The sequence below is a fragment of the Plasmodium coatneyi genome, chromosome 12 (assembly GCF_001680005.1).
Source record: "Plasmodium coatneyi strain Hackeri chromosome 12, complete sequence".
NCBI lineage: Eukaryota > Apicomplexa > Aconoidasida > Haemosporida > Plasmodiidae > Plasmodium > Plasmodium coatneyi.
Genome location: NC_033567.1, coordinates 2,793,345 through 2,811,883, shown reverse-complemented (window position 1 = coordinate 2,811,883; position 18,539 = coordinate 2,793,345). Strand labels below are relative to the sequence as shown.

The following is an 18,539-nucleotide window of genomic DNA, read 5'->3' as shown; positions in this document are numbered from 1 at the left end:
AAAAAAAGTCACAACAAAAGTGGGCTATACGCACACACAACTCTACCTGTCTGAATGGCATCTCTGAGCAGTCACAGATTTTTACTCCCTTTTTAAAAAATTGCTAAAGTGTAAAGGCGTTTCGATCGGGGGAATACGCGCCACTGTTGAGCAGCCAAATAAAAGAAAAAAAAAATTGAAGTGAGAAAAGGAGGATGTACCAATTGCGTCCCATTTTGTAAGCGCACTTTTTGGTACGTCAAAATCGCATCAATAAAATGCGTGCATGCAGATAAGCAAAAGGAAAAAAGCGCATCGGTCAACTCACCCCTGTTTTCCTTTGTGCAAAAAAAAAAAAAAAAAAAAAAATTGCTTCCTCTTCGTGCTAACAATGCTATTTAAATTGTTCAATCATGTCGGTGGTAGCAAACAAGTGGCAGCAACTTTCGGCATCGCGTAGACATTGAATGGTATGCCATTTGTTTGCAACAAAAAATTGGCACCTTGCCGAGTTACCTGTTGTGCCTGAGGGGGGGATTACACCAGATTTCAGGTGAACTCATTTTGTCGTACTTGCTCTTTTGCAAGCTCGTCACCATCCTGATAAGCGAAACAAGCATAAGAGAGGTTTCTAAACAGTCGGGTGCTAACCCTTGCGGTGAATTCGCCCTGCTCAGCATGTAAGAATATCCCAATGGGGAATTTAATGATATTCGCCAAGAGGAGGATGACGAAGAGCATCACGCTGGAGGAGCTAGCGTGCATGATAAAGGAATGCAACTACGTAGTGGCCCTAACAGGCTCAGGCACATCCGCCGAAAGTAACATCCCAAGTTTCCGTGGCGCCAATAGCTCCATCTGGAGTAAATATGACCCAAAAATATATGGTACCATTTGGGGATTCTGGAAGTCACCAGAAAAAATCTGGGAAGTTATTAGAGATATCTCATCAGATTATGAGATCGAATTGAATCCAGGACATATAGCTCTTTCCACTTTAGAAAGTCTTGGGTACTTAAAAGCAGTGATCACACAAAACATTGATGGTTTACATGAGGAAAGTGGGAACTCCAAAGTAATTCCCCTGCATGGAAGTGTTTTCGAAGCACGTTGTTGCACATGTAGGGAGACAATTCAACTGAATAAAATTATGCTACAGAAAACTTCCCACTTTATGCATCAGTTACCTCCAGAGTGTCCTTGTGGAGGTATTTTTAAACCTAACGTTGTTCTTTTTGGAGAAGTAATTCCCAAGGCACTTTTGAAACAAGCCCAGAAGGAGATAGCGAACTGTGACCTTCTTTTGGTTCTCGGTACTTCATCCTCTGTGTCGACTGCTACGAACTTATGTTACTATGCCCATAGGAAGAAGAAAAAAATTGTGGAGGTGAATATATCCAAAACGTACATCACGAATCGCTTGTCTGATTATCATGTTGCAGCCAAGTTCAGCGAGTTGGTGACTATCTCCGAAATACTCACGGGGGGGAAGGCCACTCAAAGTGGGGTGGCGACTCAAAGTGGGGAAGCATCTCAAATTGGTGAAGCAGCGCAAATTGGTGAAGGAGCACAAATTGGTAAAGCTTCTCAGAGTGGTAAAACTAAGCAGAGAGTCAACACCGCACAGGGATACGCGGCAAATCGGTGATGAGGCTCAGCGCACCAATATGGACGTTGTTGTACTTCTCACGTTGTTACACTTCCCACGTCGTGGTTCTGCTCGCCAAACTTCCCCCGCAAGTACAAAAAAGCCGACTGCACCTGCTCGTCCGCTGGGACGTCAGAGTACTTGTTCACGCAGCGGAAGAAGGAACACAGCACATCGAGTGCAGTTTGCAGATCATCGTACCAGCACTTCCACCCCTCATAGTCAGCAGCAATGTCTGGCTCCTCCAAGTGCATGTAAATGTTTTTCTCGTCCACTGACCTGTTAAGCTTCTTCAGCACATGCATCACATCCCCCGCCTTTTTCACTACGTACCCAATTAAAACGAATAGGAGAAGAGTGCCCTTCTTGGAGAGAATATTTTTTTGGAACTGTTGGTTCATGAGATTGATGAGCTTCATTTCTTCGCTGTCGACATTTTTCACCAAGTGGGTTAAATATTCGATGATATTTTGCAGTGCCTCTTTGAATGGCTTGAATTCGTTTTGCTTGTACACCAAGTAGAGGCAATCCACCAGGTGGACCGCCTTGTTTGTAGCGTTGATGATGTTGGGCGTGTTGGCCAGCTTGTTCGCACCGCCCGGAGGCCCCCCCAGCTGCGTATACACGTACTCCACGGCCGCACCACGGTCGCACGCCGCAGCAATCTCGTCACAGAGGAAGTTACACTTCTCCTGAATAATCTCCTTTATAGTTTCCACCCGCTTCATCCTCTGTGCATAATCCTCTTGTGTGTTTTGTAGAGTCCTCATTTTTTCTTCATTCATCCTCTGAATCTTTAAGTGTTCCATTTTCGTTTCTTCTCGCCCCCTGTTGATTAGCTGCGCTTCATGCTCCTTCCGTTGTTGCTCTTGTAGCAACTTCTTCGCCATTATATTTTTTTTTTCAATTTCGTAGTTCTCTTTAAAAATGGCTAGTTCCTCCTCATAGATGTTGTAAACCAGGTCATACCTCTCGAGGAGGGTGTCCACATTTTTCATCATCTTTACTCCATAGGTCCTTTTCGATTCGTCCTTTTCGTTCCTACGAATACGTATGCGCGTTATTATTGGTTGTAGTTTTTTCAACTTTTCCTCCAACTCGTGGTAGAGACTGAGCTTGTTGAATACGTCTTCCTCCGTTGCGTTCAGCAGCTCGCTGCATATGTTTTTGATTTCCTCCAGGGAGGCGGAGGCCGTCTGGAAGTCCGTCATTTGGCAGCCAGGGGGTGGAAATGGGGTGGTTTGGCAACTGCCTCGTAGCGGCAACCCCCTTCTTCGCTACATCCCCAAGGTGTTAAAAGGTCTCCCGGGTCAGGAAAGTTTAAGACCATGGGGGGGATAAGTGGGGAACGTATAAGAAACAAAAGAAGTAGGAAAAAAAATAATAAAATAATGATAGTAAAAATAGTAAAGAAATGAACGATGACCAAACAAACTGGAGTAGACCCACTTACGCGAAGTTCCACGCAGGAGGTGCCTTTCCTTTCCCTCTCAAAGATGGCCAGTTGCTCGGAGGATACATCTTACAGATTAGCTACTAGCCATATTTCGAAGTAGCGATATGGGGAAGTTAAAAAAAAAAAAAAAAAAAAGTGCGGGACTTTATCTGGCAGGGAAAAAAAAAAAAAAAAAACGCAAGCAAAATACCCCACTATGGGTTGGCGACCCACAACCGCTTGCCAAAAAAAAAAAAGTTGCCTCAATATTATAATCTCCATTATGCAACTAAGAATCGTCGTCGGCCATTTTTACCTTTTCACACAACGTGGGTGGCGTGGAGCGGCATTCTCCCCGTTGCTTCTTCGCACATGGCGCGAAGGGCATTTAAAAACTGATACAGTTCAGAGGTTCGAAAAAAAGAAAAAAAAAAAAAAGGGGGGTCAAACAGATAGACATGCATACGTATATACACATACACATATGTTTGTGTAAGTGTATATGTGTGTGCTAAACAAATCGGAAGGTGAAAACAAAAATAGGTGGACCGCACTGGAGGTGGGAGCAGCGTCGGTCTGGGTTATTGCCCGCAATTTTTTTTCCCCCTCCAAATGGGTTGTTAAAAAGGAAGGGGTGGTTCCCAAAAATGGGATTTAAAAATGGAAACTCCCCCACGCTATGCTATCTTAGATGGGCACTTGATTCTTCCCGTTCAGCTGGCTTGGTTTCCCTTCCCATTGGGTAGTGCCAATTTCACGACATCTCTCCGTCATGCCATTTCCTGCTGCGCCCTTTCCAGAAGGGTGAGTTTCCTTTCCTCTCGGTTGCTGCGGGGGGGGGAAAGGTGAAAAAAAGGGGGTAAGCATATGTGGGGGTTCACTTGCCTGGTCGTTCGCCTGGTCGTTCGCCTGGTCGTTCGCCTGGTCGTTCGCCTGGTCACTCTCTTGCTAAACCGTGAATGACCTCACTTCACCATTTGCAAGAACTTACAATTTGTAGTCGTAGAGGAGCTGGAAGGCGCCCGTGCCAATGGGGATGTTTTTTCCCACAATGATGCTCTCGCTGATGTTGTTTATTTCGTCCTTATTTTTAAAGAACGAGGAAACGAAGAGGTGTTCGTTGGTTTCTTCGAAGGACGCCAGCATGAGTGTGCTGTGCCTGGCCTTCTGAATGCCGAAGCGGTTTATCCCGAGGATATCTCCCCTGTGGGGTGGAAATGAGGAAATGTGACAAGGGGAAGAAGTAATGGTAACAGTCGACAAAAAGGAAATGGGTGGATACATGCAGGTGTAAAGCACCCACATTAACACTCCCCCGTGATGCAAACACACGTCAGACAGACTTACGTGAAGGCCATGATATCCGCCAGCAGCATGATGTGCCTGATATCGATGTCTATGCTATACGCCTCTACGCACTTCTTTATCTCATTTATGATCGTCACTCTTGCGGCTTCGATGCCCAGCACTTGAAAAACATTAATCACGTGGTTGGAAATAATATGCTTGAAGTCTACTCCCTCCAACCCCAGGACGTAGTTCAGCGAATTTCCCTCCACAAGGATCGAGTAAATAATTTTTTTTTTTTTTTTTTTTTTTTTTTTTTTTTTCGCATTCCGGGTCATTCTCTCCATTGTAGAGGTTACCATCTTTATCGTAAAAGTCAATTTTCTCATGCCTTATTTGGTTTAGGTCTACTTTTTCCAAATTTAACGTGTCGACATTGATCGTGTCTAAGTTGATAATGGGTTCTTCTTCTGCTTCTGGGTTGTCCCTTTTTAACATTTCTTCCTTTATTTGTGTTTTAAAGGCTTCCATCATGTTTCTCAGCTTCTCCTCATTGTGGCTTTTCTTTCCAGGGCATTCCTTCTCGGTGGCTTCTTCTTCTTTAGTGTGCTTAGTGTCTTCACCATGAACAGTAGGGGGATCTTTGCCGTGGGGATGGTGGTCTTCCGACAGGGTGGGCATTCCCATAGACAGTTCACCTGCCCCCTTGTCCGGTTCTTTTTCCCCCGTTACGTCCATCTCATCGTCCGTGACGTCCACCTCCTCCTTCTTAATGATACACCGCTTTATATCCTTGTCCCCATGAATGAGTAGATCGAGCAGTCCCTTCTTCAGAGACTCGATTTGAAAAAATAAAAACTCATCATTCTTCAACGACAAGTGTAGCTTGTATGTATTCACCACTTCTACAACAATCCTGTTGATCTTAATCTTATTGATGTGACTTTGCCTCATTATTATGTCCTTAATTGTGTAGGCATTTATGTTTAAAAAAAGGTTGTGGATGAGTTCCTCGTTGAATTTGACAGAGAGGAAGATGCCCCGTGGGGTGTAATCCTCCTTTATGTACAGACAGATGTCCCTGATTGTAGTTTTTTCCAACTTGGATTTCATCATCAGGGCAAAGTTGTAATTGTCCTTCACTTGGAGGGGGATATTCAGTATAGGCGTCTGTATATTGCTCGACGCGTTTATAATTTCCTTGATTCTTGGCACACCCAGGGTTACGTTCATGCTGGCCACGCCTGCGGGGGGGAAAGCCACGTAAAAGGGAAGCCATAAAAAAATGAAACGGTGAATGACGCAAGTATAATTGTGAGGGAAGGGGTACACACCACAGATGGGGAGAACCACCTCGACAGTACTACTACGGAGACTCCTTACCCTCCACATGATGCACTCATCTTACCTGCGAAATGGAACGTCTTGAGCGTCATCTGCGTGCCGGGCTCCCCAATGGACTGAGCCGAGATGGACCCCACGGCGTCCCCCGGAGCAGAGATGTACTTAAAGTACTTTGACACATTAAAAAAAATGAACAAATACAACTGCTTCAGGTTAACAAATGGATAATCGTAAAAGATGTATCGATAGGATGGTTCATACGTTTCTGTGCAGACGAAGTCGAGGTAGTCACTCCGTCTCATCAAATCAACCCCCTTCTTGTATTTAAAAAACTTATATACATTGATGGCCTTCACTATTAACCACTTTTTAATTTCCTTCATGTAGATATTCATCGTTTTGGTTCTTTCCTGGTGGGTTGGACTTTCCCTCTGAGACAATTTCGTGTGAGCATATATGTTTGTTGGCATCAACTCTGGTAGGTAGTTCAGAAGAAAGTTCGTCCATTGTATAACTTCATATGGTAGCAGGATGTAGTGTTGCTTCTTCTTTTCGATATACTCGAATACACTCACAAATGCGATAACGTTTTTTATCATTTGCCTGTACAATTTGCTTTCATACAACCGGGTTACTTCATCCCTTTCGCGATTTGCATTCGTTCCGCTATGTGGTTGTGTGTGCTTCTTCCTGCTCCTACTGGGGAAAGAACCACCCTGTGCATCTGCACTACTGGTGTTTCCACGCACAGCATCCTTCACTCCCGTCATGTTGGTCCCTCCTTGACACTGCTTATTCCTACGCAACTTTTCCCTCTCGGATCGATACACCGTGTTAACAATTTCGATTTTCTTCACCACGTTTTTGCTCATCTGATTATACATACTTCGTACGAGTTTCTTTTCCGATTCACTCAGGCAGACCTGATCCTTATCAATCAGCTTCTTTATCTCTACTACGTTTCGATAATCATTTACAAATCTTGCAATGGATTGATGTTTCTGTGGCGGCAGGACGCAGTTATCGACCTCATCTTCGGGGTGCTGCTGTTTCGGTTGCTTCAGCCGTTTCGATTGTTTCAAACGTTTGGGCTGTTTCTTCTCCCGCTTGGAGGAACATACACTGTCTTTTATTTCCACGGCGGAAGACGCACCATGGTGAGGTTTCTCATCTGGGTGGCCTCCCCCGTGGGCCACTTCTTCTTCCACTGTTGTTGCATGATTTCCCCACCTGGGATGTCGCTCCGCCGTCTCCATGACCATTTTCACAAAGTGCTCGTCGTGTGACATGGGGATGAAGGGCCCCAAGTCCGGGTCGCTCATTTTGGAAACCACCCGGTTGATGATGCACGAAATGGGGGTAGCCCGCAAACCGGTTGGCAAAGCGGCTAGCGAAGCGGGCAAACCGGGGGAATATTTCCCATAGGAGAGCAGAATATTGCTCGACGAAATGGAAGTAATGTGATCGAAAATTTTGTCAAACTGATGAGCATACGAATTGTTGTTGTCCACATAGGACGGGTTCAGTGCGTCATCCCCGTAAATAAATTGCACAATTTGTTTATCGCAAGATCGGACTGAGTAATCATAATGGATGGACAAGTCTTCCAGCGCTTTCATCAACCTCCTTTGCATGTACCCCGTTTCAGCAGTCTTAACAGCCGTATCGACAAGACCTTCTCTACCCGACATAGTATGGAAGAAAAACTCGGTTGGATTAAGACCCGTGTAGAAGGAGTTCTGCACGAACCCCCTACTTTCGGAGTCTTTACAGTGGAAGTTAAAATGAGGCAGAGTTCTATTAATAAACCCATTTTTAATCCTCTGGCCAGTAACGTTCTGTTGTCCAACACAAGCAATCATTTGTGCAATGTTGATGAGAGCTCCTTTAGCTCCAGAGTTAAACATGATAAGTGGTTTGTTCAATTGGTGCAAGTACTGATTGCACGTCTTCCCTGCATCGTTCCGAAGGTCATCTAAAATGTTCTTTACCTTAATTTCTAGCGTTTCTTCCAAAGTGCATCCCGGTTGTATCTGCATTTTTTTCTCATTATAGAGAACTATTTCCTTGTTAACTTTTTCATAACCTTCCTGGAGGAGGTCCTTCTTCTTCTGAATGAGGGTCTCCGATGGGGTTACATCGTCAATCCCTATAGTCATTCCTTTGTTGGAGAAGTATCTACTGGTGAGTTTTGAAAAACGGTTCATAACTTTGAGCGCAACGTAGGAGGAGTTGTGATGAATGAGGTAGTAGAACAAGCCATATTTAGAGGACCCCAAAACCTTCTTCCCTAAGGAGCCACAAATCAATTCAGACTTATAGAAGCACACATACGAATCGTTCAGACACATATGTTTGAGGTCTCCATTTTTTGTAGAATATTCTCTCTCTTTCATTTCAAAGTTGATAATTGTGTTTTCCTTCCTGTTTGGCTTTATGAGGACGCTTATCAACTGCTTGCCTGTCCAAAGTTCCTTCGGTTTTAGAATCGCTGGGACGGGTAATTCTATGTCTACCTTTGCATCTGAGAAGTAGGAGCAGAGTAAACAGAAGGAGTCCCTGTCGAGGAAGGTATCCTTATTCGTGATGACGTAGGAAGCTGAAAGGAAGTCCTGTGTCAAGGCAATCATAACTTCTCCATTTTTTGGAGTTATCAAATTGTGCTTTACATTCATGAGGTATAGGGCTTCTGCTCTTGCCTCCTCCGTTTGTGGTACATGTAAGTTCATTTCATCCCCATCGAAGTCGGCGTTGTACGGAGAGCACACACATTCGTTGAATCGAAAGGTTTTATACTTCATCACTCTGGCCTTGTGGCACATAATAGACATTCTATGGAGGGATGGTTGCCGATTGAACAGGACGATGTCTCCATCTACTAGGTGCCTCTCCACGATGTCCCCCACTTGGAGGTTCTCAATGATAAATTTCTTGTTCGCATATTTTAGGCTGATTTTGTTAATAGTAGGGTTAGTTCTACGCGGATCTGCCAGGTCAGGGGTTGATGTAAATTGCCCGTTGATGTGGGGACCCCCCCCTTCCTGCCCGACGTACCGCTTCACCACATCGATGATTGAATCCCCCTGCGTGGTTACACCATCAATCCCACTTGAAAAACTCCTCTGGTGGGATGCTTTCTTAATGATGTAGTTTGCCCCAGGCCACGTGTTCGTGCCATTCTTTATAAGCCTCTTCAACCTATCCATGTTGTACCGATTAACCTTCTCCGGGTAGGTCAGCCTCATAGCAATAATTTCCGGAATGACGACCTCATCGATGGAGATATTAGGATCCGGTGAGATGACAGTTCTGCTTGAGAAGTCTACCCTTTTCCCGGATAGGTTACACCTGAATCTGCCTTCTTTTCCCTTTAACCTTTGGCAGATTCCTCTACCAGGTTTAGAAATATTCTGTGTAGCGAGTAACTGAGACACAGCAGGGGAATCGCTATTAATAAACCTCGTAATCTGAAGCTGCAAAAATTCTACATTACCTAGAAACTGATTTGTCTGGTAACCATTACTGCACTGGTTATTGATTGTGTTGTTAAGCTGTGTAATTTCTGAGAGAATACACGTCAAATCGTCTTCTGCTGTGCCGTGTTCGTCAATTATAACGGACGGTCTAATCGTGTTAGGCGGTACCAACAGCGCTGTTATGAGTAGTTTCTCTGGATTTTCCACATTTAAAAGTTTCACATGGTAAGGATTCATATTTTTAAAAAGATTCAAAACGTAGAGGCTATTTAAATCATCCTCCTTAATTACCATCTTCCCATTTTCCTTCACTTTAATGACGTGTTTCAATTTCATAAATTGATCCAAACTCGGTTTTATGATTTTTTTGATAACTCCTTGAGGGTATCCACAACGGTAACACTTGGTCACCTTTTTACAACTGTTTAGGATTTTTTTAAAAATGTGTTTTTTGAAAAACTTATCTTCCACTGTGCGTCTTTTCAGATTCGTATAAAACTCTAGCTTCTCATTGGTTAGCAAAATGTGTGAACAGACTTTGCAAATGCAATACAAAATGTAGATGATGTATTTGTAGTAGCCCACGTGGAAAAGCGGGTAATTCAATTCAATATATCCAAAATGACCTGAACAGTTCATAAAATTTCTGTTACATGTTTCACATAGGGCGTTACTTTTGTGCGCCCCTAACTTCAGATCCAAGACGCCATAAGGGTAAGGTATCCCTGTATTATTTTTGTACATTTCTCTGTTTAAAATTCTAACTTCCGAACATTTTATTATTTCTTCCTTGTTCATAATTCCGAATTGCAGACTTTTAATTTCCCAGTTGCTCTTCACATCTTGGACGAATCCCTTCCGCAGGCTGCTCCGCTGAATTATCCTTCGCAATTCATCGACATCCACCGATTTTACCCGCAATTCCTCCATGTTTACCGCTTTCCGTTGCAACTCCGCCATGTTTATTGCCTTCCCCACCATTGTTCCAACACGGGATGAACTTTTTCCTGTCCCACCTGAAGACTCACCCTTGATGGAGGAAACCCCACAAGGTAGGTCTCCTCCTTCCCCTATCGGATTTTTTTTTCTTCTTCCCAATAAGCATCACAGAAACGACGATCTTCACTACGCTTCCCCCTTAAATAAACTTGTTGGCTGTACCGTTCACCAGAATGAGGAAGCGCCACTTTGGGGCATCGCAACCCCCGCATCAGACTTCTACTCGACAGGCATGGCAACACAATCCCCAGTTGTGCATGGAGTAGTGGCTACCCGCCGGATAGCTATAACATAATGAGCAAAATGGGGAAAATTTTAAAAAAATAAAAATCAAAAAAGCGATTGCAGGCCTCCGTTGTGCAATGCTTCTTAATTATCAATTTTTTTTTTTTTTTTTTTTTTTTTTTCTCTTCTGTAGTTCCCGTTTTGGGATATCACTAAATTTTTTTTTGGTGCCTACACAAAATGGGGCGTAATTTTATGTACCCGTACCACCACCCTCTTCATGCTTTTTTTTTTTTTTTTTTTTTTTTTTCCCTTGCCCCGGAACATAGTAGGGAAAAGCGAGCCCTATGTTGGCCAGCGGGGGAGCATCCGGCTGTCCTGTTGCGACAAAACGCCAAAGCACAGAAAAAGATAAGTGGGTAGGGAGGACGAAAAAAAACAAAGAGCCAATCTCTCCACGAATGGTTTAAAAATGGCGAGGCGATTTATACACAGGGTAGCAAAAGTGTGGCACTGCATGATGCCCAATTGTCAGCAGCTCACGGTGGGGAGGCTTTCAAAAAAAGGAGGTTGGTAAGACATTGTTCCGTTTTGAGGTAGTTTGAAGGAAGGAAAGTAGGACGGTAGACGACAAATTGAAAAGTACAACGAGAAAAAACGTGATACATGGACAACTGGGGACACATTATATTTACCACAAAAATGAAAAAAAAAAAAAAAAAAAATTCAAGTTGTTTAATTTTTTTCTTTTTGCAACTGGGGGAGTGCGAACCGATCTGTTGCATACTCTCCTTATAAGGCTGCTTCTCATGAGGGGAAGCCAATCGGAGCATGCCACCTAAATGGACAAATGGTTTGGAACGCGCTCCCTCGGGTCTACACGAACGCGCGCCTCCAGAAGACCACGTTTCCCTTGGAGTCGCCTGACACCATGAGCGTGTCGATGTCGTTTACCACCACGGCCATGACGGGTGCCTGCGGGGGGGATAATAATAATGAGGGAATAATAATGAGTGGATAATAATAAAGCGGGGTGACAATTGGTGTATCCAGAGGGGAAGCATGGTTTGTCCGCTTCTACTCCGCCGCATGCCCTACCTTGTGATGTTTTAAGAAGACTAGTCTATAGTTGGATTGCGGTAGGAGGGAGCAAATATATATGTTGCCATCTTCAGAACCGGAAATGACCCAACCGCCGCCGAACTTGGAGTAGCTATTCCGGATGGGTAACAGAGCGTGATTTATTCTAATACGATGTTTAACGGATAGACTTGTGAGGACCATTCCCTTGGACCCATACACACACTCGATAATACCCATGTGATTGTCACACGAATTTACAATGATAAGGGGAGAACTGAGGAGAGGCTGTTTGGGAACAAATCTTATACAGGTTATTGGTGAAAGGGAGAAGAGTAACTTGAACCGAATCTCTAAACGTTCATTGTGTACTATTTCTAGGATATATATAGTTCCATTTTTTGAGCCCGCAAAGATATTAAGCCCAGTGTCATCCATCTCTAGTGTCCTAATTTCACTCTCCAGTTTTATTTTCTGATTAACGTGACCCGTGTTTACGTTTACGATGCGAAGGAGGGATGTACAGTTGGAGCAGAGGAACAGATCGAGATTCGTTGGGAGTAACAAAACGGAGAGAGTTGCAGATGAGTCTGAAAAAACCTTCAATAGAAATCCAGTACTTACTTCCCATATTTTTATGGTACGATCAATTGAAGAGGAAATAATTTTTTCTTCTGTGAATGTGAAAACGAGACAAGTAATGGCTTTCTTGTGACCCGACAGTTTGGTCATCAGTTTGGCCGACGTGATGTTTGCGTTGTCTTCGCCGCTCACATCACTAACCGCACTAACAACACTAATATCACTAACAGGGTTGACGGCGTTTACGCCATTCTTCCTACTTGGGCTGCTTACACTGCTGCCCCCACCTTGGTAGAAGTAGTGCCCCCCGTGGGCACTCTCCAGGGGGGTTCGCAAACACTTATAAATGTATATAATTCCGTCTTTGCACCCCACGGCCAGCAGCGTGTGCATTTTGTTAATGGAGTCACGTCCCATGAGTAAATAAGTGATGGGTACACTTCCCTTCAGTGTGACTTCATAGATTGGCTGCAGACCTTTCCCCATTTCTACGTTATATTTCTTGCTACCATATACGTAACTGTTCAACGGCATAGACTCGCGCAGAAATTGCATGTGTGAATTCTTCTTCTGATTAACACTACAAAGGGATTTAAATGAGCTAACCATGGAGTACACACTGTTGTATTTGTTATCCTGATCTGTCTGTTCGTCCCTCTTGGCTGTAAAATACTTTGGAGGGCATTCCTCCCCGGGGGGTAAATTCAGATGATTCACATGGAGCAGTGTTTCTATGACGGATTTGTCTGTGTCCTCCATTTTGTGTGCATGTAGATATGCATTGTTGTAATGCCCTGGAGGGAGACCTTCTCCAATCTGTTTTACCAACTGGTGGTACTTATCCGAGTACTGCCACGGAAGGACGTCATCCTTCCTCTGCATGTGGTATGTCTGCCCAGGAAGGGAACACAAGTAGGACTTGGTTCCACACACATAATTATTCACTATATCGTATATATCCAGCGCCTTAACATAATGGGCACTGCATGCTTTGGCTACCTTCAATGAGTAGGATACATCACATGTGTTCTGCTTCATATTTATTTTTTCGTTAAATATATTCTCTAGTAGATACAGTTTGGTCCTTCTTTTCACGTTTGTTAGGGCCGCTTCTTGAAGCAGGTGCAACGCTGGGTGGATCGAATCACTGTTACTTGAGTCGAACACAACAACTATACATGTAGAATTCTTTATTAAGCTGAACAGACCTTCTTCTGCACTCCTACTACAACTATACATACAATCACAAATCTTCACTGAACAGGACTTATGCGTCACTACATACGTATCGTATACAAATGAGTTACTTTCGTCTGTAGTTTTTTTTTTATTTTTTCGTAACAAGTTAAGGTTTACTTCATCTCCAATTCGAACAAACAGATCTTCCAACAGACTCGTCTTTCCAACACCCTTAGGGCCGCACATCAGTATGTCTACGTCCCTTCCCTTTTGGCGGTGGGTTGTTCTTCTCACGTTCAGTTGCTCATCGTACTTTTCTCCATTTCGTGTGACCCTTTTCTCTATAGATTGTTCAGTCCAATTCTCACCATGCTCTTCTGTGACGCGTCGTTGCATACCTGATGACCCTCTCTGCGGGATTTTTGCCTGCTGCCCACACTCAAGGCACATGTCCTTCTTTTTAAAGTGGGACAAAATCCCCAGCAGCTGGTTGTAACGTTCATTCAGAGTGTTGTTCTTTTTCAGATATTCCTTATTTTCCGATTCTAGTTTTTTAACCTTCCTGAGGAGGCTCTGTATGTCCTCTCCTCGTGGAAGTGTGTCCACATCGGGAGACCCACTTGTAACGGCAGTTGCAGTGGATGCCTCCGTTACAGTGTCTTCCTTGCGGGACAGAGGGGATACCCTTATCCTCGTGCATTCGCTAGGTAATTCACTACTGGATGGAGAATTCGCCTGGGTCATCTTTTCCATCAATCCCTTAATCACATTCTCATTATCCCGGTTGTTCCTTTCGAGTAAGTCAACCCTTTTGGCTAGCTTATCTACACTGGCGAAAGCTTTCAACAGTTTGTTTTCAGCTTCCATTTTTTTTTTCCTCTCTTTTTCTATTTCCTTTACTAAGTATTGGTTTCTCTGAATAAGCGCTCCGACTTCCTTGGCTTCCTCCTTTAGTCTCCTTAACTGCCTCCTCGCTAGGATTCCTTTCCACTTCAGTTGGATTTTCTCCACAGCCTGTTTCATGTTAGCCATGTGTTTCCTCTGTTTATACATTTTCCACGTCGCTTTGATGAGGCTTGCGTAGTGGTTAATCCTGTACTCCTTGTAATGCTTCCTTGTTAAGTAGCCTCTAATATGTGCCTGTATAATTGTTGCACACTTTTTCTTGTGTAGGAAAGCTTTTCTAACGCTGTAGCCATATATGTGTAGACAGATCAGTTGTGTAGCTCTCTGCACCTTCGTGCGTTCATTTCGAATGGCCATTAGGATGCGTCTAATCCACCTTTGCAGCAACACCACTTTCCTCTTCATCATCAGGAATAGTTTCCTCTGTCGGTACGCTTTGTAGTTCTTCTGTAGGATTATTGCCTGAGCGGATCGGAAATCGCTTCGCAGGGTAGACAGAATGTTGTACGCCTCGCTTTTGAAGAAGCAGAGTGATTTACCCACCGCCCAGATGAGGGTGCTCTCAGAGGTGCAGGTCGCGTTGGCGATGTTCATGCCACTATGAGGAGTGCCTTTATCATCCCCATTAGCATCCTTGTTGACACCCCCCCTGACTGCGGCCTCTTCCATCTGACGCCGTTGCTTCGCCTCGCCTAGCGAGCGAACCAAGTTCTGTATGTCATCACACTGATGCAGCTGGTTGAGAACGAAGGTGGCCTTCTGAGCCCATGATTTGGTTTCATAATCCCGAAACAGCTTCTTCCCTCCTTTGTGTAGCAAAATAGAGTAATCCTTCACGCAGTCCGTGTGTGTAAGTCTAACAGGGTACCCAGAACGACTAACCTTAATTGCTTGTAACACTCCCCCATACTTGAGCTGCTCATTCACAGAGACACGATCGAAAATGTCGGGTACATTCTGATTATTCGGTTTAATGCATCTAATAAAATGGGGTTCAGTTTCTTTGATTCTTTTCATGAGCTGATGAAGCTGTCCCTTAAATTCACTTGAAACCGTTTGAATTTTTTTTTTTTCGACGTTTCTTCGTAAATGTTTGTCGAAGAGTGAAGAGGTGTATTCACTCTGGCTGTGCAGAAGTACCTTCTGTACGTCTGCCGACAACTGGTCTTTATTCTTTTCCAAAAATCCCGACGAATTGTAAGTAACTTTTCCCGCAAAATGAACAATCACGAAAGAGGAGGGGTCCGTCTTCACAGCCATAAATTTGCTGTTTCCAGAACCGACAGAGGAAGAACTGTGCTTGCTAATAATTTTACTGCAAAAGGTTTTGTCCTTTCCAGATGGAACGTAACATTCCTCATCCAGCATACAGAACACACCATACGGTTTGGATTCAAGTAAATTGATTGAATCTGCATTGTCGGGGAAGTCTAGTGGGTCCCACTCGATACCCTCATCTATGTATAGCTTCTCCTCGCACTTAAATATGAAGTTGTTGAAAAATTGTTGCAAGCATTCATTTGTGTAGTTGATACACAATTGCTCGAATGAATTTACTGCAAAAGATTCGAACCCAAATATATCCAGAACCCCACAGAATACCAGATTCGTGTCTTCTAAAAACCCTACGGATTCGTTGGTCCTTTCGACTACCTTAAGGAATAGACATCCATAAATGGCTCTGGCTAGTGCATCCCTGATATCGTTCGCTGCGATTGCATTCACTGGCTTTTTATAGCACTCGTTATTCGCTACAATGGTTCTATAACAGAGTGCATTTTTCAATTCTTCTGCATCTACATCTAAAAAAGATGCAGCCTTTTTCAAATCAGAAAGAGAATCCTCCAAAATTCGACACTCTTCCTTACTATCGTCATTACTGAAGAGGACATTCCCGAGGTATAGGATCCCTTCTAACACACGGAAAATTTGGTGTTGCTCCGCTTCGCTTATCCCGATGGTCTGCATGGCGTATACCGTCGTCTCGAACAACTCCAGCTCGTTGACGTCACTCAGCTCATGCACGCTCGACTTGGTTAAATAGCGGAAGTGTTCATGACTTTGGAAGCCAGTCAGGTTTATGTTCACCGACTTGGCACCCATGTCGGGGTCTCTGAACTTCTCCGTCACGGGGAAGTGGTACTCGCGGGGCGGCTCCGAAGGCAAGTCGTCTGAGTTGGAAGTGTTGGAAACGTTACTAGGAGATTCGTGAACTGACTCGTCAACTGATTTGTTAGCCACATGGTTGGACGTTTTCTTTGCCGCCTCCCTGGCCGCCCTGCAGAGCTGGTAGAAAATGTGGTAGTTGCGCTCGCCCTCCTGCTGATAGCAAACCCGCACCTTCTCCAGAAGGTAGGTCCGAATCTTCGCGCCACACAGCTTCCCCTTGGTGTAGTACTGACCCCCCCCTTTTCGATCCAAGGAGAACTGCAATTCAATGTACTTTCCAAAACGACTCGAATTATCATTCCTCAGCGTCCTTGCATTTCCAAACGCCTCCAACAAGGGGTTACTCTCCAATATCTGTGACTCAATGAGGGATCTTTTTTTAATGTCTGAACCTGCACAAGCAAGAAACTTCATCACGTACTTTGTGGATTCTGTTTTCCCTGCACCTGATTCTCCACTTATTAGTATCGTCTGAGGTTTATTATGTTGGCACATGCCTAGGTATGCACTATTCGCTGTGGAAAAAATATGTGGACTTTTGGACTGAATCGGCTGCACATGTTTAGCTAGCATGTCATCTGAGTACAGATCTGGTATAACCTTAAATGGGTTCACGGCGATTAGAATCGGTCCAGTAAGAGTATATATTTCGTCAATGTCAAACCGAACATTCAAGCTGTGAAGTATGGATGCTTCGTGTAGGTGCGTTAGGTTCGTTAAATCCGCGGGGGCTGACAAACCGCTTGAATCGAATACATCTACGGGTGGGAAGAGGGAGAAAAATCAGATGATACACGCATCCTGGGGGAATCACATTTTTGTTATTATGGACGACTCACGTTGCGCCTACTCATCGGGGCGCACATACGAACCTAAATTTCTAAGGTAGAATTCGTCCTTCTCCTTCAGAACAACGATCTCGTCATCCTCCGTCTTGGCCACCAGATCCTTTTCTTCCTTTATGATTTCGGCGCAGACCCACACCTGACAGGGGGGCAATTAATGGGGGGGCGATTATTTAACTGAAAGATAATACATTTGCGTGCTTCCAACGGAGCAACCGGTAACGCCCTCAAAAAGGGAAAACAAAAAAGATGCTGCCCGGAAAGACATCCTACTAACGACATGAGTATGCATATCCAAGGGAGCTCTTCCCATGGTTGGGAAAACTTACCTTCTGTTTATCCCTGACGAAAATCTTCGTCCCGATGACGCACTTGTTAACAGAATCCATGACATGGGGGGTGGGTTCGCATTCGTCTTTGTTTTGATCGGTTCCTACAGGTGGAACGTGGTTTACCGATGGAGTCGTCCCTTCCAGGGCGCTCACCTTCTGTGACGTGGGTTACGCCGTTCTGAAAAGGGGTACTATGGGGGGATGCCTTCACAAGACGACACAGTGGCAGGACGATACGCTAACAAGACGGTGCTTTGGTCAGGAGTGTCCCTCTCCCCCCAAACATAACACAGACAAAAAATGACATCCAATGAATGAGACGGGATTGATCTTTCCTCTTTGTGCATGCAATTTTCACCGTTTCTACTTTCGCTTCTATGTGCTATCCTACCCGGTGTGGCGGTTAACAGTTGGCACAAAACGAGCAGTGTCACCCTGGGGAGTCTCCTTCCTCCTGGGAAGAGTAACCGACTCACTTAGGGAAGACCTCAGCGCATAGACACACTCAATGGAATTAAGAAAAAAAAAAAAAAAAGCACAACAGGAGCGGCGTTGTAACAGTGCGGCAAAATTGTGGTTGTGAGAACTCCGAGCTAGTGTGACAAAAAGACAAAAAAAAAAAAAAGAGAGGTGTAGGAGTATGAAGAAGACGTAGGGAAGGCACAACTGCTGTGCAGGTGACACTCGTCGAGAAAGCAAAAGTGCCAGGAGAGGAGTACATGTCCTAGCGGTTATGTACGCACTTTAGCTAGCGCAGCACATAATCCTCATGCGTGCCTAGTGGGAAGGGCCACACTCGCATGGACGAATGAATCAAAATGGTATAAACGTTCATTTGGACGAACTCCGCAAGTACATCGCATGAAAAAAAAAACTGGAAAAAAAAAAAAACAAAAAAAACTTCCTTATGTATGCATGAGCGTATGCTTTTATTTTCCCCCATTTGCCTTCTTTTCCGCTTCGCGGGGATCCCCAAGTTGACGCGCTAAACTTGGCGGGATTATTTCTGCGAAAGGGACAAAATTTGCAAACTTAGTAGGACGTGCAAAGAGG

General features: G+C 44.3%; 4 protein-coding genes across 4 annotated transcripts; 1 reads left to right on the top strand and 3 right to left on the bottom strand.

Annotated features, from left to right (window-relative positions):
• Positions 1-673: 673 nt before the first annotated feature.
• PCOAH_00042960 (Transcriptional regulatory protein sir2-like protein) lies at positions 674-1,627 on the top strand (the record flags this gene model as incomplete). Its single annotated transcript, XM_020061080.1, has 1 exon — positions 674-1,627. One exon carries the CDS (start codon positions 674-676, stop codon positions 1,625-1,627), a length of 954 nt encoding a protein of 317 aa, XP_019916283.1.
• Positions 1,628-1,665: 38 nt separating this feature from the next.
• PCOAH_00042950 (Uncharacterized protein) lies at positions 1,666-2,838 on the bottom strand (the record flags this gene model as incomplete). The annotated part of the gene is made up of 1 exon (XM_020061079.1): positions 1,666-2,838. One exon carries the CDS (start codon positions 2,836-2,838, stop codon positions 1,666-1,668), a length of 1,173 nt encoding a protein of 390 aa, XP_019916447.1.
• Positions 2,839-3,832: 994 nt separating this feature from the next.
• Positions 3,833-10,150, bottom strand: PCOAH_00042940 (DNA-directed RNA polymerase subunit; the record flags this gene model as incomplete). Its single annotated transcript, XM_020061078.1, has 5 exons — positions 3,833-3,890; positions 4,054-4,266; positions 4,410-4,615; positions 4,761-5,593; positions 5,740-10,150. The coding sequence occupies 5 exons, from the start codon at positions 10,148-10,150 to the stop codon at positions 3,833-3,835; spliced, it is 5,721 nt and encodes a 1,906-aa protein (XP_019916745.1).
• A 1,119-nt stretch (positions 10,151-11,269) lies between these two features.
• Positions 11,270-18,321, bottom strand: PCOAH_00042930 (Myosin; the record flags this gene model as incomplete). Its single annotated transcript, XM_020061077.1, has 7 exons — positions 11,270-11,368; positions 11,492-17,067; positions 17,182-17,293; positions 17,484-17,587; positions 17,610-17,664; positions 17,955-17,990; positions 18,283-18,321. 7 exons carry the CDS (start codon positions 18,319-18,321, stop codon positions 11,270-11,272), a joined length of 6,021 nt encoding a protein of 2,006 aa, XP_019916343.1.
• Positions 18,322-18,539: the final 218 nt, after the last annotated feature.